The sequence below is a fragment of the Symphodus melops genome (genome assembly GCF_947650265.1).
Source record: "Symphodus melops genome assembly, chromosome: 12".
Taxonomy (NCBI): domain Eukaryota; kingdom Metazoa; phylum Chordata; class Actinopteri; order Labriformes; family Labridae; genus Symphodus; species Symphodus melops.
In genome coordinates this window covers 26174208-26195545 of record NC_136702.1, presented here as the reverse complement: position 1 = coordinate 26195545, position 21338 = coordinate 26174208, and the positions used below count along the sequence as shown (strand labels likewise).

Below are 21338 nucleotides of genomic sequence, written 5' to 3'. Positions count from 1 at the left end.
TCTGACTGAACAAAGTTTGATTGCACTTTAAATCTGACTGAACAAAGTTTGATTGCACTTTAAATCTGACTGAACAAAGTTTGATTACACTTTAAATCTGACTGAACAAAGTTTGATTGCACTTTAAATCTGACTGAACAAAGTTTGATTGCACTTTAAATGTGACTGAACAGTTTGATTGCACTTTAAATGTGACTGAACAGTTTGATTGCACTTTAAAGAAATGTGAGTAAAGTGTTGAATTATATGGAGGGATGTAAACTCTAATTTGGCCTTTTCTTCAATAAGTGTTGATGAGTTGATTGTAAATGTCTCGGTGTCCTTTTGGTCGTTTCACTGACAGTGACTCTCCTGCATGTTGCTGCCTCACACTCTGATCACAGAGCAGCCTAACCCTCCACATGGGCACTGACACATTTACCACCTGTCAGATCACATGACCACAGCAGAAACACAGATCAGGATGATCTTTGATGTAAGTACAAGTATTTGACGACACTACAGGGAGAAACCATACTACTGGCCACCGTGGGAAAACACAATAAGATTAGAACAAGTCTCATCACTGACATGTCAAATCAAAAGCTTTTTGATCCACTTTCATGTCCTTGACATCTGACAGGCTTCAAAGGTGATCTTTGAGAGGATGCTCCCCCATCCCTAACCCCCCACCCCTGACCCCCCACCCCCAGGAAGAAGCCTTGAAAGCTTGAAGGTGTTGCTCTCTTCATTTGCATCCATCTAAAGGGTGGGTGCTCAGGCCCCATTGTTTACGGCTGATTCCTGTCTAGGTGCTTGAAGGGAGGGCAAACGATCGTCACCAAAGCCTGGAGCTGAAAGTCAGCTTTCACAGTGGGTGTCCACGTCTGGCTTCTTCTTTGGCCTGCGGTCATTTAAACTGCAGTTATTCTTCATCATTGAGTCTTTCTTCTCTGTCAAGTAAGTGCCTGATGTGCTGTGTGTATTGACTATGTTCTTCACTGCGCTGTCTGTATCTGAATATTGACTCTGCTGTTTCCTCAATTCTTCTTTCCAGGATGAACCACGAGAAAACACTGAGGAAGACAAAGCACGTTGTGCGTGAGAAGCAGCTCACAGGTGTGTAAGAAAAAAAACTGGAAATGTTCAGACAGTTTTTGAAAAGCTTTACTGCTGTCTTTACATGTGTACTGAATTTCAATGTCATGTTTTACTCTCTAGACTCTGAATTAAGCCTTTCGGAGTGGTCCGGGACCTCCTGGCCTGGAGAGAGCTCTGCCTCCAGCAGCGAGGAGACCTGTCCACCTGCAACTCCTGCCAGCAGGAGGAAGAAAAAGGAGACCACCGCTGCCTCCACCTCCGCTCCATCAACCTCCACATCTGGTCGGGGCCCCACCAGATGCACTTTGTACAGGAGGAGGAAGAGGGAGGAGAGGGACCGGGAGGTCTTGTCCGAAGCCCCCCCTGAAACACCTGCGAGCAGGGAGTGCTCCACGTGCGGGGAAATTCGGCACAAAGACACAGGTCATGTTTTCTGTGTGGGTGAATTTTTCTGCCCCATGGAGCAGGGACCAGGTGGGATGGGGATGGTGGAGTGGTTGGGGGTGAAGGCCTGCCTGTTGACAGTGGCCAGGACGTCACTGTGGCGCCTACTAAAGAACGTGAAAGATCCACGGGACAAGAAGAAGAAGGGGGGGGGCAAACCCAGAAAGCCCTCCAAGGTCAGGGTGTGCAGTCTGTGCGGCCATCCGGACAGAAAAGACTTTGGCCACAGCCAGCAATTTCTTTTTTTTTTTTTTTTTTTTGACTTGCAATTTTTATTTTCTGATATTAGAATCAACATACACAATATGTTAACAAATGTACAAACCATCAACACCCTAAATCCCACCCCCCACCCACCCCTACTCCTGACGGGTCAATCACTCTCAGAGGTGGCTTGCATCTCAACCCACATCTTTGCGCGTCTGCCCGATCTTTACTGTGACATCTGGATATAATCGAGGTACATATCCCACTTTAGACAATATTTTTCAGTTCTGTCCAGCATCCTATATGACATTCTTTCATAAGCAGCAGTTCTGCCCACTTCAGTCATCCAGTCCTGAAAAGAAGGTTCTCCAGGTTTCTTCCAATTCCTGAGGATGATCTGTCGGCCAGTCATGATAACAGTCTGTGTCCAATATTTCAGTGATTGTGGAAGACAAGACAGAACTGTACAGTCCCCTAAAATATAAAGTTTTGGACAGAGCACATATTGCCTTTTGATAACATTGACAATGTAACTATGAATCTTCCTCCAATACTGACTGATCATGGGGCATGACCATAACACATGTACCAGTGTACCTTCCTCCCTACCACATTTCCAGCAGGTAGCTGCATCATTTAGGCCAAGTCTAAAAAGCCTGCTTGGTGTCCAATAAAATCGATGTAGTATTTTAAATTGAATGAGCCTCACCCTCAGGTCTCTTGACATCATTTGGGAGTTGCCACATATCTTAGCCCAGTTCTGTTCATCAAAAGATGCCCCCAAATCTCTCTCCCAGGCCAATCTAAGTGCTGAGATACCTCCATCTTCTCCATATTCCGTTACCATCTTATAATATTTAGCTGTTTCATGACCCCCTCCCAACACCTTAAGAACTCTATTCAATTCCTCCGCTGGCCTTGGAGGGTGTGATCCAAAAGTCTGTTGCAATAAATGACGTAGTTGTATATATCTCCAGAATTGGGATTTAGGTAAGTCATATTTACATTTTAGGTCATCAAATGAATGAAGTGAGTTACCATTATACAGATTTTTTAATGCAAAAATTCCTCTGTCTACCCACTCCTTCCAAAGAAATGTTATTTTATTAATCTTCAACTTAGGATTCAGCCAAATGCTGGAGGATTCATTTAAGTAAGGATCTAACCCTATCAGCCCTGAGACCTTCTTCCATATACTTTGAAGATGAGATATAACTGGGTGAGCCTTTAACAGTTTAGTGGACAGACGGTAAAGCAGTGGGAGAGGAGCCGATACAGATTGCTCTATACTGAACCATGGTGGGGCCCTCTGTGGGGGCAATGCCCAGTGCGCCAGATGCCTCAAACTAAATGCATAATAGTAATATAGCACATTTGGGAACCCTAGACCACCAGCATTGACTGGTCTCTGTAATTTTTTCATGTTCATACGTGGTCTCTTTCCATTCCAGAGAAATTCCTTAAACATAATGTCTAATCTTTTAAAGTAACTGCCTGGAATTTCTAAGGGGAGAGACTGAAGCAGATAGTTGATCCTGGGGATACAGTTCATTTTGACGGTGTTTACTTTACCCCATAAAGACAGATATAGTGATGTCCAGCGTTTTACATCAATACCTAACTTCTCTATGAGAGGGTCAAAGTTCACTTTTATAATATCCTCCAATAAAGGGGGGAAGAGAATACCGAGGTATCTCATCCCCTGCTTGGGCCATCTGAATCTGCCTGCCTGGAAGAATGTAGTGGGACAGAATTTTGTTAAGGGGAGGGCCTCTGATTTATCCCAGTTTACCTTATATCCTGAAAACTTGGAAAAGCTATTAATTGTATTTAACAATGCTGGCATTGACATCACAGGGTCAGATACCAGCAAAAGAATATCGTCCGCGTACATGAACAATTTGTGGACAGAGCCTTCATATACCACTCCTGGGAAGTTTCCATCCCCCCTGATCGCTGCTGCCAAGGGCTCCATTACCAGACAGAATAACAGAGGGCTGAGAGGGGAACCCTGGCGCGTGCCTCTTCCTAACTCAAAATATGAAGATATGTACCCATTGCTTTGTACTGCTGCTTCTGGCCGGTTATATAATAAACGCACCCACTTAATAAATTTTTCTCCAAAGCCATATCTTTCTAATATCCTAAATAAATATCCCCACTCAACCCTATCAAACGCTTTTTCAGCATCAAGTGAAACAGCAGCAATTGGCAAATTGGAATTTGAGAGTGCCCACATAATATTAATAAACCTTCTTATGTTATCTGCCGAAGTACGTTTGCGAATGAAACCCACCTGATCTTCATGTACTAAAGAAGTCATGACCTTCTCCAGCCTATTAGCTACCACCTTGGACAAGATCTTGGTATCTATTGGAATAAGGGAGATTGGGCGATAATTTTTACAGTCACAGGGGTCTTTATCTTTTTTCAGAATAAGCGTTATTATAGCTTTTGATAAGGTATCTGGTAACTGCCCTCTTTCAAATGCCTCGTTGTACATACTCAGGAGTAGTGGTGTTAGCTCAGAGGCGTAGCATTTAAAAAATTCGGCTGTAAAGCCATCCGGCCCTGGGGCTTTCCCACTCGGCAGCTCTTTAATCACCCGAATAATTTCTTCCCTGATTATTGGACGATCAAGTTCGTTTTTTTGTGAGTCCGACAACCTGGGAAGATCCAATCCCTGCAAAAATGTCTCCATACACTCCCCATTATGTTGGTGATCAGCTGTATACAATTTTGTGTAGAACTCTCTAAACATACTATTGATGTCCACAGATTTGACCTTAAGTTCACCTTCCTCTGTTCTGATGGCTGAAATATTTGATGCTAGCTCTCTCTGTTTTAAACAGTTCGCCAGTAATTTACCAGCCTTATCCCCTGATTCATAATATTTTTGTCTCATTCTGAAAAGCGAGAATTCAACTTTCTGTGACAAGATACTATTATACTCATATTTGAGCTGTGTTAGAACCCTAAGGTCATTAGCATTAAAATGTTTTTTTAAGTTGGTCTCAACCTTTTTAATTCTGTCTTCAAGTTCACTCTGTTTTGCAATATTCTTTTTTTTCTTATGAGAAGCATACTGAATTACGAAGCCTCTCAGCACCTCTTTCAAAGCTTCCCAGGCCGTCCCCGCAGAGGGCGCTGTGGGCTCATTAGTCTCAATATACATCTTAATTTGACCTCTTAATGCCTCTTTAAACACAGAATCTTGTAATAGGGATGAATTAAATCTCCACCTTGGCATTCGAGTCCTGTCACTAAAAGGTTGGACCTCCAGGCTAACTAGTGCATGGTCCGAAACTAAAATACTGCCAATGGAGCATGACATTACTGACTGTAAAAGGTCATTGGAAATAAGGAACAAATCTATTCGCGAAAAAGTTGTGTGTGGAGCTGAGAAAAAGGTGTAGTCCCTTCCTTTGGGGTTTAAAATCCTCCACACATCTATCAAACCTAAAGACTCAGCCATGCGTCTCACTACCAGGGTAGCTTTAGGCATCCTGGTAGCTATGGTACTACTACGATCGAGTATCGGATCCATTATTAAATTAAAGTCCCCACCAATTATAGCCTTATAGTTACCAGCCTGTTGCATTTTTACCTCTAAGTCTATGAAAAATTGTGGCTCATCTCCATTTGGAGCGTAGATGTTTGTTAGCATAATTATGTGACCTTGTATCTCTGACACTACTATAAGGACCCTACCCATCGTATCTTTAATCTGCCGAACAAATTTAAATTGCAATTTTTTATTTATGAGTGTTAAAACCCCACGGCTTTGACTGGTTCCTACACTGTAATATACATGGCTCACCCAGTCTCTACATAACTTCTCAGCTTCTACAGCAGAAAGGTGTGTCTCCTGCAGAAACACCACATCGAATTGTTTGGACTTCAGCACAGAAAATATTTTCTTCTTTTTAATTGGATGACCCAGGCCCTTCACATTCCAAGTGGCAATGCGCAAATTGTCAAATTTAGCAGCCATTAATAACTTTAAGATACAAACCTCTGAGATGCAGCCACCCTTCAATTATGTGCTTATGATAACTAAAGCAATTTCTTTTTAATAAAAAGGAACATTTCTGTAGCCTGTACGAGGGGATCACAGTCGAGATGTGGCTGGCCAGCAGGAGAAGGATGGCCGGGGGGGGGGGAGCAGGAGGAGCAGGAGGAGGAGGAGGAGGAGGAGGAAGAGGAGGAGAAGAAAAAATAGCTGTTGTTGAGTAGTAGTAGTAGTACTAGCAATAGCTGTATTGTAAATATTGTGTGTGTTTTGTGTGAACAATAAACCCTTTTTTTTCCACACCTTGATTTCCTCTCAGACTCTTTTGATTCTTTCACTTGCTCAGCTGTAGGAGAAAAACACACACACACATCTCAGCCAAAGACACACTTTGCTAGCCTCCCTTTAAAAGTGCATTCACAGCGGGGCTGGAGAGGCAGAGAGCCTCGTTTGTTGACGTGCGGGCTCCGTCCGCGTGGCTAATTTGCATGGAGGGGGCGGAGACGCAGGACGGAGCCTCCGGGCGCAGGACGGAACGACACGCTGCCGCGAGGGCTCATGGGATTTCTGCGTCCCGTTTACCAGGAGGTGAACCCCGCGCCCCGCGCGCCGATCGGGAAACGCCGCGGTGGGCCGTCTCCAAAATTTTTGGAGGGCCGGACCCGGCCGGAAAAAGCGGACACAACGCCCGCGGGGGACACCTCGACAAACCGTATCCAAATTTCTGTATTGTTCCAATTTTATCTTCTCTGTGTCCTGTTCTTCTTTCGTTCTATTTTCCCGCCTCACGCAGTCATTGGCCTGTTCTTCGTAAGCAACACTCCACGGAAACGGCCTTACTGAAAGTGTCCAGCGACATTATGATGGCTGCTGACTCTGGAAAGTTCACGGTCCTGGTTCTCTTGGACCTGTCCGCAGCCTTCGACACTGTAGACCATCAGATTCTGCTGAGAAGACTGAGGGATCAAGTTGGACTGTTGGGTTCAGTTCTAAAATGGTTCTCTTCTTATCTAACTGGACGAAGCTTCAGTGTAGCAGCCAACCAAATAAGGTCGGAGTCTGCGGACCTGCTGTGTGGAGTGCCTCAAGGTTCCGTCTTGGGTCCTGTCTTGTTTTTGCTGTATTTGATCCCTCTGGGAAAGAACATACGAAGGTTCTGTGATGTTTCTTTCCACCTATTTGCTGACGATATCCAGCTGTACTGCTCTTTTAAGCCGTCCGAGATCCAGAAGCTGAGCTCCCTACGTCTTTGTCTGATGGAAATCAAACAATGACTCAGCGAAAATTCTCTGCAGCTCAATGCTGAGAAAACAGAAACTTTGATTCTCGCCCCTGATGACTCAATTCCAGGGATTAAGCAGTTCTTGGGGGACCTAGGCCAGTCCGTGAAGCCTAGTCTTAGAAACCTGGGAGTTATTTTCGACAAAGACATGTCTTTAGTCCAGCACTGTAAACAGCTGTCAAGGAACTGCTTTTTTCAACTAAGGAAGATCTCCAAACTTAGAAACATGGTTTCGCAGAATGATTTGGAGCTCATTATCCATGCCTTTGTGTCTTCACGTTTAGACTATTGCAATAGTTTGTTTTCTTGTCTTAACAAGAAAGAGCTCTCTAGACTGCAATTAATTCAAAATTCTGCAGCAAGAATTCTGACCCGCACAAATAGGAGGTCCCACATATCCCCTGTTCTGAAATACCTTCACTGGCTGCCAGTGTCCTTTAGGTTCAGGTTTAAAATCCTGGTTCTGGCCTTCAGAGCCCTACATGGTCCGGCTCCCTCTTACCTTAGTGAGCTGATCCAGCCTTACGCCCCTATGCGAGCGTAAGGCTATGGATCTATGGATCAGAACCTGATGAAGGTCCCTCGAGCTCATTATCACACTAGAGGTGACCGGTCGTTCCAGGTCGTTGCTCCGAGCCTCTGGAATGAACTTCCATCATCCTTGCGCTCAATTGATTCAGTTGTCACTTTCAAGAGTCAACTGAAAACGTTTTATTTGTCCAGGCTTTTAATTAGTCTCTTTTAGGGCTGCTATGATTTTTGTGCTGTCTGTGTATTGCTTGTGATGTTTTTAAACCCTGTTTGTGAAGCACTTTGTGGCCCCTGCCTGCGAAAAGTGCTATATAAATAAATTTTACTTTACTTTACTTCTTTCGTTCTATTTTCCCGCCTCACGCAGTCATTGGCCTGTTCTTCTTTTGTTCTATTTTCCCGCCTCACGCAGTCATTGGCCTGTTCTACTTTCGTTCTATTTTCCCGCCTCACGCAGTCATTGGCCTGTTCTACTTTCGTTCTATTTTCCCGCCTCACGCAGTCATTGGCCTGTTCTTCTTTCGTTCTATTTTCCCGCCTCACGCAGTCATTGGCCTGTTCTTCTTTCGTTCTATTTTCCCGCCTCACGCAGTCATTGGCCTGTTCTTCTTTCGTTCTATTTTCCCGCCTCACGCAGTCATTGGCCTGTTCTACTTTCAGGCTTGAGCCGGAGAAGCTGAGGGAAAAGATTCGCAATCTTTCATTGGACGGTTCTACTTTGCTCCTAGCTCCCTGATTGGCTGTCTGTGTGAAAGCCCGCCCTCTTCACCTCTGCAGCGTCTCACGGAGCTCATTCAGTGTCTGGACGCAGCGGTGAACCGAGCAAAAGCTACGTACCTGTCCCAGCAACAAACTCAAAACTAACGGAGAAAGAAGTGAGTATTACTATCTCATTTAGTCATTATTACCAGTTCTGTTCTTATTCTTTTATTTTCTGTGAAAAAAAGAGGCTAAACCGAAGCTGTTTTAGCCGGAACGAGTTAGCTTAAATCAGCTCTGACCCGACGCTGCTCTAAATAAGTTGATTAATAACTTATTCAATTGACTTTTCTCCGTTTTTCTCTTATTATACTGATATATTTTTACGCTGCTTTTATCTTTATTGTTATTAAATGTGTGTGTGGAGCAGCTAGCTTGGAGCTTCATTCATTCAGTCCGTCCGACGTAGTTTCAAAACTCGGTAAAACTCCAAGTAATGATGAATGAAATCCTCCATACTTAATACAAAGATCAATACGGGAAAATAAAGAGCATTTTACTCTTTGTTAGCCGTGTTTTAAAGCCTTTATTCCTCTCGTTTTGTACCGTGAAATGTGCTCGACGTCAGTTACAGTGCGGGGCTGTTACAACGTGTTTGTTAAAGGGATATAAATGAAAACTTGTCTGATAAAGGCTGTAGAATAAGCACATTATTTATTTGTATCTGTTCTTTAACATGACGGGTTGTAATTTAGAGGAGAAAGTGTCTGTGTTTAGTATGGCTGTTTAGAGCAGGCTGCTTACTCATCAACGTGTCATATAAGTGATGATTCTGTCACTGTGCTTTCACCTGCTTTATGTATGAATGAAAGCTCTAGTATAAAACACTATACAAACTAATGTTTATAAAAATAGCTCAAAAGAATGAAAGCAGATACAACACAGTGAAGCATGACATGATTAAACATGTGTAATAATAGTGAGTGAGAGCAGACACAGGCCTCCTCCCTGCAGTAATAAGTTGTACTCGATATTGTTTTAGGGGATTATTGTATACAGAAGGGGGGGACAGCGGGTGTGTATTGTAACTAATGTCTTGTGTCCTGTCTGTCTGTATACTGCTACTGGATGCCTTGAATTTCCCTCGGGATCAATAAAGTATCTATCCATCCATCCATCCATCTTGTCTCTACTCTGCAGAATGGACTTCAAGCCTGCATTCAGGACCACGAGCCCTCTGTCCTCTGAGCTCCTCCTGAGGCCTTCTCCTGAGGCGCTGCAGCTCGCCCAGCACGGGGGGCTCTTTCGGATCAAGTCGGCCGATGAGGTGAGTAGGGAGGCGGAGGCGCGTGTCCTGGAGGCCGGAGGTGACCCCGGTAGCCGTGAACTGTTGCTCTGTGCCAGTGAGCTCCAGTTTGGCAAATACCGGAGGCAAACATTTAAGTGGCTCTTGAGCCACGACGTGGGTTACGCCTGCAGCGTTCTGGCCTCCCACCAGGCAGAGCGCGAAGGCGGCGACACGTCACAGACGCCCCTCGCCCTCAACAAGGACGCCCTCATGTCCTACGCTCTGCTGTTTCCTGAGATGGCGGCCCTCATCCAGGAGCGCAGGATGCGTGAGGGCGCGCTGTCGGTGAGGGGCATGGACGCCACGTTGGTGGGCTTTGGGGCGTACGCCAGCCGGACCTTCCAGGCCCTCTTTGAGGATCCGTCCAGGGAGACGACGACGTGAGTGTTGCTGTCACGGGAGTGTTTGTGTGTTGATCATCTGAGACAACGAACGCTGGTAACATGAACTAACGTGTGCCCTGTTTTATTTCCTGTGTGTAGCTACCTGCAGTGGCTGAGGACTCAGAGGGTCAAGGACGGCTCCCGGATGCACCGGCTGCAGTCGTACGTGCGGGGGAGAGACCAGGAGGTCGCGGCCGCACCTCCTCAGGATCCGCACGTGGTGCAGCAGCCGGTTACATCGAGTAAGCACAGCTCAAGACTGGAGGCGCACCAGCTGCATGTTAAATTCATAAGACCACAGCATGCATTCATTTCTTTTTCCTTTCTCACAGTCTCCGGGGAAATCCCTGAGCAGCTCCTCCTGGACGTTTGGGAGGAGGACGATGAGTGTGAGTATTTCATCCGTGCAACAAGTTTATGTGAACGTGTGAGTTATGACAGAGTGAGAACCACAGAGTCTGTGTTTGTAGCAGCAGCAGCAGGAGGAGGAGGAGACGCAGCAGGAGGAGGAGGAGATGCAGCAGGAGCAGGAGGAGACGCAGCAGGAGATGCAGCAGGAGCAGCTGCACCTCCGGCTCTGAGTTTTGGAGCAACGGTTAGGAGATCTGATGAAGTTGATGAAGTTGTTCTTGTGAACATTGGGATCTTTACACTGACAGAATTCTGATCTGTCCTGCAGCTGCTGCCAGCATCCTGGAGGAAGCTCCTCCCTCAGCAGGACCACGATTGGCTGGGCAGGGCACTGTTCACCAAGAACAGCAGAGGGGCGACAGTGCTCACCAGCCAGCTGCGTCTGTGGTGGAGCCCCCCAGAGGCCAGGCCCCTGTACACCCAGACGCCCTCGCCCAACGCCTTCTTCCTCAGCCGGTTCTTCCTGTGGGCCCCCTACAGGATGTGGGCATACAGGCTCGTGTGCCCCAACTGCAAGCACAGGTTGACCGGCGCCGGGCTGTACAAGACGGTGAGGAGGGTGCTGGACATGAACAGCTGGTACTTCATGGGCACGGAGTACCTGGAATGCTGTGCATGTCAAAAGAAGTACACGGCGTGGGCGAAGGACCTCGTGGACCAGCTGGACGTAGCTCACCAGAGACAGTTTCCAGCCATCCTGACCTATAAGTAAGCAGATACATCCTGAGTGTTTAACATGTCAGTGTTTAACATGTCTGTGTTTAACATGTCTGTGTTTAACATGTCTGTGTTTAACATGTCAGTGTTTAACATGTCTGTGTTTAACATGTCAGTGTTTCTCTCAGTGTTTAACATGTCAGTGTTTCTCTCAGTGTTTAACATGTCTGTGTTTAACATGTCTGTGTTTCTCTCAGTGTTTAACATGTCTGTGTTTCTCTCAGTGTTTAACATGTCTGTGTTTAACATGTCTGTGTTTCTCTCAGTGTTTAACATGTCAGTGTTTAACATGTCAGTGTTCAACATGTCTGTGTTTAACATGTCTGTGTTTAACATGTCTGTGTTTAACATGTCTGTGTTTAACATGTCAGTGTTTCTCTCAGTGTTTAACATGTCTGTGTTTCTCTCAGTGTTTAACATGTCTGTGTTTAACATGTCTGTGTTTCTCTCAGTGTTTAACATGTCAGTGTTTAACATGTCAGTGTTCAACATGTCTGTGTTTAACATGTCTGTGTTTAACATGTCAGTGTTTAACATGTCTGTGTTTAACATGTCTGTGTTTAACATGTCAGTGTTTAACATGTCAGTGTTTAACATGTCAGTGTTTAACATGTCAGTGTTTAACATGTCAGTGTTTAACATGTCTGTGTTTAACATGTCAGTGTTCAACATGTCTGTGTTTAACATGTCAGTGTTCAACATGTCTGTGTTTAACATGTCAGTGTTTAACATGTCTGTGTTTAACATGTCTGTGTTTAACATGTCAGTGTTTAACATGTCAGTGTTTAACATGTCTGTGTTTAACATGTCAGTGTTTAACATGTCTGTGTTTAACATGTCAGTGTTTAACATGTCAGTGTTTAACATGTCAGTGTTTAACATGTCAGTGTTTAACATGTCAGTGTTTAACATGTCAGTGTTTAACATGTCAGTGTTTAACATGTCTGTGTTTAACATGTCAGTGTTTAACATGTCTGTGTTTAACATGTCTGTGTTTAACATGTCTGTGTTTAACATGTCTGTGTTTAACATGTCTGTGTTTCTCTCAGTGTTTAACATGTCTGTGTTTAACATGTCTGTGTTTAACATGTCTGTGTTTAACATGTCTGTGTTTAACATGTCTGTGTTTAACATGTCTGTGTTTAACATGTCTGTGTTTAACATGTCTGTGTTTAACATGTCTGTGTTTCTCTCAGTGTTTAACATGTCTGTGTTTAACATGTCTGTGTTTAACATGTCTGTGTTTAACATGTCTGTGTTTAACATGTCTGTGTTTAACATGTCTGTGTTTAACATGTCTGTGTTTCTCTCAGTGTTTAACATGTCTGTGTTTAACATGTCTGTGTTTAACATGTCTGTGTTTAACATGTCAGTGTTTAACATGTCAGTGTTTAACATGTCAGTGTTTAACATGTCTGTGTTTAACATGTCTGTGTTTAACATGTCTGTGTTTAACATGTCTGTGTTTAACATGTCAGTGTTTCTCTCAGTGTTTAACATGTCAGTGTTTAACATGTCTGTGTTTAACATGTCTGTGTTTAACATGTCTGTGTTTAACATGTCTGTGTTTAACATGTCAGTGTTTAACATGTCTGTGTTTAACATGTCTGTGTTTAACATGTCTGTGTTTAACATGTCTGTGTTTAACATGTCTGTGTTTCTCTCAGTGTTTAACATGTCTGTGTTTAACATGTCTGTGTTTAACATGTCTGTGTTTAACATGTCAGTGTTTAACATGTCAGTGTTTAACATGTCAGTGTTTAACATGTCAGTGTTTAACATGTCTGTGTTTAACATGTCTGTGTTTAACATGTCTGTGTTTAACATGTCTGTGTTTAACATGTCAGTGTTTCTCTCAGTGTTTAACATGTCAGTGTTTAACATGTCTGTGTTTAACATGTCTGTGTTTAACATGTCAGTGTTTCTCTCAGTGTTTAACATGTCTGTGTTTAACATGTCTGTGTTTAACATGTCTGTGTTTAACATGTCTGTGTTTAACATGTCTGTGTTTAACATGTCAGTGTTTAACATGTCTGTGTTTAACATGTCTGTGTTTAACATGTCTGTGTTTAACATGTCTGTGTTTAACATGTCTGTGTTTCTCTCAGTGTTTAACATGTCTGTGTTTCTCTCAGTGTTTAACATGTCTGTGTTTAACATGTCTGTGTTTCTCCCCTTCTGTCTCAGGCTGTCCTGCGACAGCATGGTCATCGGGCAGATGAAGCGACGCACTGCTGGCAACAGTGCGTCGCGTCTCCGCGCCACACTGATTGAGCAGCACACCGAGCAGTGGATCACGCGGAGCATGCGGTACCTGTCCATTGTCAGCAAGCTGAGAGTCCCGGGTGCAGCGCCAGGGCGGGATGTGACTGTCCCGCCCATGCACCCGATCCCCACCCGAAACTGGCTGCTGTCCGTCTACGTCAGGGAGGCTCTCCCACGGCTAGAGGAGACGAAGTCCAGGATCACATCGGTGTTTGGGGACATCTTGAAGATGGACTCCACCAAGAAGGCAAGCGTGATGTTGTGATGAAAGACATGATGAAGGGAAAACGTGCACACGCACAGCGTAGAGTGACAGTTTGTGTGCGTCTGTGTTTTTCAACGCAGATCACCAAGAAGCTGGCGGGGCAGGCCGCCGGGACCGCCGCCTGGGCCACCAACGTGGGCAACGAGCACGGGCAGGTGCTGATGTCCGTGCTCACCGACTCCGAGGGCGAGGGTCTGCTGCCCATGGCGGGCGGACTCATGCGGCGCTACAGGGAGGCAGGACAGCGCCATCCTCGCGTCATCTACGTCGACCGGGACTGCTGCGCCACCTTCGGGCAGTGCAAGGTGCGCAGCGAGCTCTGAGCGGGGGGAGGGGTCTAAAAAAGATGTCTACCTTTGTTGTGTCGTTTGTGAACTGACAAACGCTCTGTGTCTCCTCCAGGTCTCGGCCATGTTCGCAGAGTGGGACCAGCTGGTGGTGCGCCTGGACGTCTGTCACCTCATGCGACGCTTCGCCAGAGGTGTCACCACCGACAGCCACCACCTGTACGGGCTCTTCATGGCCAGGCTGAGCTTTGCCATCTTTGAGTGGGACCGGGCCGACGTAGACCGCCTGCAGGGGGCCAGGCGGAGCGAGGAGGGGAGGGACACCCCGGTGAAGCTGACGGCCGACGAGATGGCCCGTCACTGCCGTCGCCGCACCCGAGCGCCGGACGAGATCGAGCGGCTGATCCAGGAGCTGCTCGATCACTTCTGGGAGCTGACGGACACCGTGGGCGTCCCTCTGATCGACCGGGAGAGGATGCAGGAGATCTGGAAGATCCAGCGCCGCCATCTCCGCTGCATCCAGGACCCTGTAGGGGTGGAGCTCTACACAAAGACGGGGCAGTTGACCAGAGGGGGGGTTCATCCTGCCCGTCTTCCGTTGCGCGAGAGGCTCCACCTCGCTGGAGTCGTTTCACCTCCACCTGTGCCAGTTCATCCCTGGTGAGTGTGTCTGTGTGTGTGTGTGTGTGTGTGTGTCTGTGTGTGTGTGTCTGTGTGTGTGTGTGTGTGTGTGTGTGTGTGTGTGTGTGTGTGTGTGTGTGTCTGTGTGTGTGTGTCTGTGTGTGTGTGTGTGTGTGTGTGTGTGTCTGTGTGTGTGTGTCTGTGTGTGTGTGTGTGTGTGTGTGTCTGTGTGTGTGTGTCTGTGTGTGTGTGTCTGTGTGTGTGTGTGTGTGTGTGTGTCTGTGTGTGTGTGTCTGTGTGTGTGTGTGTGTGTGTCTGTGTGTGTGTGTGTGTGTGTGTGTCTGTGTGTGTGTGTCTGTGTGTGTCTGTGTGTGTGTGTCTGTGTGTGTGTGCTTCTGTGTGTGTGTGTCTGTGTGTGTGTGTCTGTGTGTGTGTGTCTGTGTGTGTGTGTGTGTGTGTGTGTGTCTGTGTGTGTGTGTCTGTGTGTGTCTGTGTGTGTGTCTGTGTGTGTGTGTCTGTGTGTGTGTGTCTGTGTGTGTGTGTCTGTGTGTGTGTGTGTGTGTGTGTGTGTCTGTGTGTGTGTGTCTGTGTGTGTCTGTGTGTGTGTGTCTGTGTGTGTGTGCTTCTGTGTGTGTGTGCTTCTGTGTGTGTGTGTCTCTGTGTGTGTGTGTCTGTGTGTGTGTGTCTGTGTGTGTGTTTCTGTGTGTGTGTGTCTGTGTGTGTGTGTGTCTGTGTGTGTGTGTGTCTGTGTGTGTGTGTCTGTGTGTGTGTGTGTCTGTGTGTGTGTGTTTCTGTGTGTGTGTGTCTGTGTGTGTGTGTGTCTGTGTGTGTGTGTCTGTGTGTGTGTTTCTGTGTGTGTGTTTCTGTGTGTGTGTGTGTGCATTAGCTGACAGTGTGTCTTTCTCTCCCCTGTCTCAGGCACGTCTGCCAGTGGCCTCCACTTCCAGGTGTACCTGCTGGAGGGCCTGGTGAGGTGGAATGAGAACAGGGCCCGAGCAGCAGTTCAGGGTGGCAGGGGGGGCCCCCTGACCTGCTACGACTCCCGGGCGATTCAGGCTCTCAACCAGCTCTCCCAGGACCTCATGGGCATGAAGCTGGTTGAGAATTACACCGAGCCTGGGCAGTACACAGGTGAGGGCGCACAGGACCGTGTGTGTGTGTGTGTGTGTGTGTGTGTGTGTGTGTGTGTGTGCGTACATGTATGCAGGAGTGAGTGAGGGGGTGGTTTGCACTCTAACTAGCTGGAGCTGTTTTTTCCTTCTCCACACTCTGTTCAGGTGAACTCATCGGTGTGGAGTACCTGTACTCCCAGACGGGGACCCCCCTGCAGGATCCTGGCCAGGACCCTGATAAGCCCGACGGCACCGAGGACCTGGAGGATGAGGAGGAGGAGGAGGAGCAGCAGGAGCAGCAGGAGCAGCAGGACGAGGGGTTCCAGGAGGATGCGGGGGACCTGAGGTTTGCGGACGACCTCAACATGCTCCTGTGGCCGCCTCAGCCTGCCCCCGCTGGCGCCCCCGTCGAGGCCCCCGCTGGCGCCCCCGTCGAGGCCCCCGCTGGCGCCCCCGTCGAGGCCCCCGCTGGCGCCCCCGTCGAGGCCCAGATGGAGGAGGTGCAGGAGGAGCAGGTAACTTGACTCAACGTGTTGTGAACTCCTCCAGTAAAAGCCCGTCTCTGTTACCATTCTTTCTAACACTCGTCTTTGTCTGCCGCAGGATGTCATCGGCCCCGATGGCCACAGTGGGTACCAGCACGCCGTCCGTCTGGCCCATGCCCTGGTGGGGCTGCGTCTCCAGGCCTGGGTGACGCAGCGGCAGGTGGCGGAGGTGGTCGCCCTGTGGGGCATGTTGTCCGACAGGGACAAGGCACCCGTCTCCTTCCCGCCTCACCACCAGGACCGCTCGGTATCAGGGAGGTTCCAGGCGAGACACAAAAAGCTCAAGGCCATCGTGGGCCTGGACAGCAGCGTTCGGTACGTGTCCGCGTTTGGACTCGCCTCTCCGCCTGATCTTCTGGTGTCTGGATCGTTTGTTTGAGTTACTCTCTCTCTCTCTCTCTCTCTCTCTCTCTCTCTCTCTCTCTCTCTCTCTCTCTCTCTCTGCAGCTCCTTCCTGGGCCAGGGCTCCGGTGCGGCACTGTCTCCGAAGGTGAGCAGGATAGTGGAGGCCATCTTTTTGGAGCTGTGCCGCATCCACTACGAGGGACGCACCATCGCTGGGACCCGGGTGAACCGCTGGCAAGCTGTCTTGAGGGACTACAGCATGATCCGAGACAACGTCTACGGTCATCGGGCCCTCCTGGCAGCCGCCCCCCTCCAGCTGTACGAGGTCAACAGGCGGACAGTCATGCAGTGGTGAGACTCGTGTGTTTCCGTCTGTCGTGTAGGGTTGATGACAGGTCGATTGTGGACGGAAGATGCTGACCACAAGCTTCTTATGTGAATGTTTTTTACCTCTTCAGGCACAACGAGAGGAGCAAGGCTTTCACCACGGAGCAGCTGTCTGCGGCCGTGCCAGGGCCCAGCGCCCAGCAGACGACAGAGGAGCAGCTGGAGCCTGCTCGTGCTCTGTTGTCTCAGCCTGTGCGGCCTGACCGGCCCCTCCTCTTCGATCTGCCTGAAGATGCGTCCGGTCAGGCCGCCACGCGCCGTGGGGCCCTGGCGCCTGAGCTGCACGGCCTCCTCCCACCCGCCACTGCGTCCGCTGATGGAGCCTCGTCATCCGGGATCCCCCCAGGCCTCCACCTCCACGGATGCTCCGACCTCGTCCTCCTCTTTGCCCCGTACCACCGCCTGGCAGAGGAAGGTCAGGGAGGAGCAGCAGCGCCTGGCAGGAGAAGTGGGTGCTCTCTACAAGACGCACAAACGCTTCACCCACTTCAACTGCAAGCGCTGCGGCCTGCCTATGAACAAGGAGCATGGACACACTCGCTACAGGGGAAAGCTCTTCTGCTCTAAGACCGGGGGACGCTCTGTGGAGGCCTGGTTGGAAGAGCAGAGGAGCCAGCAAACTCCCAGGGTCAGTGACTATTCTCTGTGCTCATCATATCAATCTTTTGTCATTGATTCAAGAGATTCTGACACAATATCTACTTCTGTTTTTCTTCAGCCCCAGCCAGCCAGCCAGCAGCAGCAGGAAGAGCAGCAGCAGGAAGAGCAGCAGGAAGAGCATCATCAGCAGCCGCCATCGTCGCCGTCGTCGTCGTCTGCTCCTCACTCTCTCACGAAGAGGAAGAGGAAGAGGAAGTGAGTGAGTGAGTGAGGGGGGGGACAATATTGTCTATTGTATTTGTATATATGTGTATATATATGTATATATATGTTGTATTTATGTAAATAAGTTCAACCTTTCTGTAGCTGAGTGAAACTAAATAATGTACATAAAGTTAAGGTTTTTGTATTGTATATATCATTTTTAAATTTCAAATCTGACTGAACAAAGTTTGATTGCACTTTAAATCTGACTGAACAGTTTGATTGCACTTTAAATCTGACTGAACAGTTTGATTGCACTTTAAATCTGACTGAACAGTTTGATTGCACTTTAAATCTGACTGAACAGTTTGATTGCACTTTAAATCTGACTGAACAGTTTGATTGCACTTTAAATCTGACTGAACAGTTTGATTGCACTTTAAATCTGACTGAACAGTTTGATTGCACTTTAAATCTGACTGAACAGTTTGATTGCACTTTAAATCTGACTGAACAGTTTGATTGCACTTTAAATCTGACTGAACAAAGTTTGATTGCACTTTAAATCTGACTGAACAAAGTTTGATTGCACTTTAAATCTGACTGAACAAAGTTTGATTACACTTTAAATCTGACTGAACAAAGTTTGATTGCACTTTAAATCTGACTGAACAAAGTTTGATTGCACTTTAAATGTGACTGAACAGTTTGATTGCACTTTAAATGTGACTGAACAGTTTGATTGCACTTTAAAGAAATGTGAGTAAAGTGTTGAATTATATGGAGGGATGTAAACTCTAATTTGGCCTTTTCTTCAATAAGTGTTGATGAGTTGATTGTAAATGTCTCGGTGTCCTTTTGGTCGTTTCACTGACAGTGACTCTCCTGCATGTTGCTGCCTCACACTCTGATCACAGAGCAGCCTAACCCTCCACATGGGCACTGACACATTTACCACCTGTCAGATCACATGACCACAGCAGAAACACAGATCAGGATGATCTTTGATGTAAGTACAAGTATTTGACGACACTACAGGGAGAAACCATACTACTGGCCACCGTGGGAAAACACAATAAGATTAGAACAAGTCTCATCACTGACATGTCAAATCAAAAGCTTTTTGATCCACTTTCATGTCCTTGACATCTGACAGGCTTCAAAGGTGATCTTTGAGAGGATGCTCCCCCATCCCTAACCCCCCACCCCTGACCCCCCACCCCCAGGAAGAAGCCTTGAAAGCTTGAAGGTGTTGCTCTCTTCATTTGCATCCATCTAAAGGGTGGGTGCTCAGGCCCCATTGTTTACGGCTGATTCCTGTCTAGGTGCTTGAAGGGAGGGCAAACGATCGTCACCAAAGCCTGGAGCTGAAAGTCAGCTTTCACAGTGGGTGTCCACGTCTGGCTTCTTCTTTGGCCTGCGGTCATTTAAACTGCAGTTATTCTTCATCATTGAGTCTTTCTTCTCTGTCAAGTAAGTGCCTGATGTGCTGTGTGTATTGACTATGTTCTTCACTGCGCTGTCTGTATCTGAATATTGACTCTGCTGTTTCCTCAATTCTTCTTTCCAGGATGAACCACGAGAAAACACTGAGGAAGACAAAGCACGTTGTGCGTGAGAAGCAGCTCACAGGTGTGTAAGAAAAAAAACTGGAAATGTTCAGACAGTTTTTGAAAAGCTTTACTGCTGTCTTTACATGTGTACTGAATTTCAATGTCATGTTTTACTCTCTAGACTCTGAATTAAGCCTTTCGGAGTGGTCCGGGACCTCCTGGCCTGGAGAGAGCTCTGCCTCCAGCAGCGAGGAGACCTGTCCACCTGCAACTCCTGCCAGCAGGAGGAAGAAAAAGGAGACCACCGCTGCCTCCACCTCCGCTCCATCAACCTCCACATCTGGTCGGGGCCCCACCAGATGCACTTTGTACAGGAGGAGGAAGAGGGAGGAGAGGGACCGGGAGGTCTTGTCCGAAGCCCCCCCTGAAACACCTGCGAGCAGGGAGTGCTCCACGTGCGGGGAAATTCGGCACAAAGACACAGGTCATGTTTTCTGTGTGGGTGAATTTTTCTGCCCCATGGAGCAGGGACCAGGTGGGATGGGGATGGTGGAGTGGTTGGGGGTGAAGGCCTGCCTGTTGACAGTGGCCAGGACGTCACTGTGGCGCCTACTAAAGAACGTGAAAGATCCACGGGACAAGAAGAAGAAGGGGGGGGGCAAACCCAGAAAGCCCTCCAAGGTCAGGGTGTGCAGTCTGTGCGGCCATCCGGACAGAAAAGACTTTGGCCACAGCCAGCAATTTCTTTTTTTTTTTTTTTTTTTTGACTTGCAATTTTTATTTTCTGATATTAGAATCAACATACACAATATGTTAACAAATGTACAAACCATCAACACCCTAAATCCCACCCCCCACCCACCCCTACTCCTGACGGGTCAATCACTCTCAGAGGTGGCTTGCATCTCAACCCACATCTTTGCGCGTCTGCCCGATCTTTACTGTGACATCTGGATATAATCGAGGTACATATCCCACTTTAGACAATATTTTTCAGTTCTGTCCAGCATCCTATATGACATTCTTTCATAAGCAGCAGTTCTGCCCACTTCAGTCATCCAGTCCTGAAAAGAAGGTTCTCCAGGTTTCTTCCAATTCCTGAGGATGATCTGTCGGCCAGTCATGATAACAGTCTGTGTCCAATATTTCAGTGATTGTGGAAGACAAGACAGAACTGTACAGTCCCCTAAAATATAAAGTTTTGGACAGAGCACATATTGCCTTTTGATAACATTGACAATGTAACTATGAATCTTCCTCCAATACTGACTGATCATGGGGCATGACCATAACACATGTACCAGTGTACCTTCCTCCCTACCACATTTCCAGCAGGTAGCTGCATCATTTAGGCCAAGTCTAAAAAGCCTGCTTGGTGTCCAATAAAATCGATGTAGTATTTTAAATTGAATGAGCCTCACCCTCAGGTCTCTTGACATCATTTGGGAGTTGCCACATATCTTAGCCCAGTTCTGTTCATCAAAAGATGCCCCCAAATCTCTCTCCCAGGCCAATCTAAGTGCTGAGATACCTCCATCTTCTCCATATTCCGTTACCATCTTATAATATTTAGCTGTTTCATGACCCCCTCCCAACACCTTAAGAACTCTATTCAATTCCTCCGCTGGCCTTGGAGGGTGTGATCCAAAAGTCTGTTGCAATAAATGACGTAGTTGTATATATCTCCAGAATTGGGATTTAGGTAAGTCATATTTACATTTTAGGTCATCAAATGAATGAAGTGAGTTACCATTATACAGATTTTTTAATGCAAAAATTCCTCTGTCTACCCACTCCTTCCAAAGAAATGTTATTTTATTAATCTTCAACTTAGGATTCAGCCAAATGCTGGAGGATTCATTTAAGTAAGGATCTAACCCTATCAGCCCTGAGACCTTCTTCCATATACTTTGAAGATGAGATATAACTGGGTGAGCCTTTAACAGTTTAGTGGACAGACGGTAAAGCAGTGGGAGAGGAGCCGATACAGATTGCTCTATACTGAACCATGGTGGGGCCCTCTGTGGGGGCAATGCCCAG

The 21338-nt window shown here is 47.1% G+C and overlaps 2 protein-coding genes across 2 annotated transcripts; both read left to right on the top strand.

Moving 5' to 3' along the window:
• Positions 1–9456: 9456 nt before the first annotated feature.
• On the top strand, positions 9457–15621 carry LOC306832986 (uncharacterized protein; the record flags this gene model as incomplete). Its single annotated transcript, XM_079358008.1, has 8 exons — positions 9457–9983; positions 10086–10218; positions 10319–10375; positions 10666–11105; positions 13302–13626; positions 13725–13949; positions 14047–14591; positions 15471–15621. 8 exons carry the CDS (start codon positions 9457–9459, stop codon positions 15532–15534), a joined length of 2316 nt encoding a protein of 771 aa, XP_079214134.1. The 3' UTR covers positions 15535–15621.
• On the top strand, positions 15546–17641 carry LOC306833254 (uncharacterized protein). Its single transcript, XM_079358377.1, has 5 exons — positions 15546–15683; positions 15830–16179; positions 16268–16524; positions 16657–16905; positions 17013–17641. Exons 1-5 carry the CDS (start codon positions 15635–15637, stop codon positions 17506–17508), a joined length of 1401 nt encoding a protein of 466 aa, XP_079214503.1. The 5' UTR covers positions 15546–15634; the 3' UTR covers positions 17509–17641.
• Positions 17642–21338: the final 3697 nt, after the last annotated feature.

Bases quoted from the DNA above. Each gene is read 5' to 3' on its own strand.
- LOC306833254 (XM_079358377.1), top strand. From the start codon at position 15,635: ATGGGCATGAAGCTGGTTGAGAATTACACCGAGCCTGGGCAGTACACA. The intron at 15,684-15,829 runs GTGAGGGCGCAC...CACTCTGTTCAG, and splicing joins CGAGCCTGGGCAGTACACAG to GTGAACTCATCGGTGTGGAG. The intron at 16,525-16,656 runs GTACGTGTCCGC...CTCTCTCTGCAG, and splicing joins GGCCTGGACAGCAGCGTTCG to CTCCTTCCTGGGCCAGGGCT.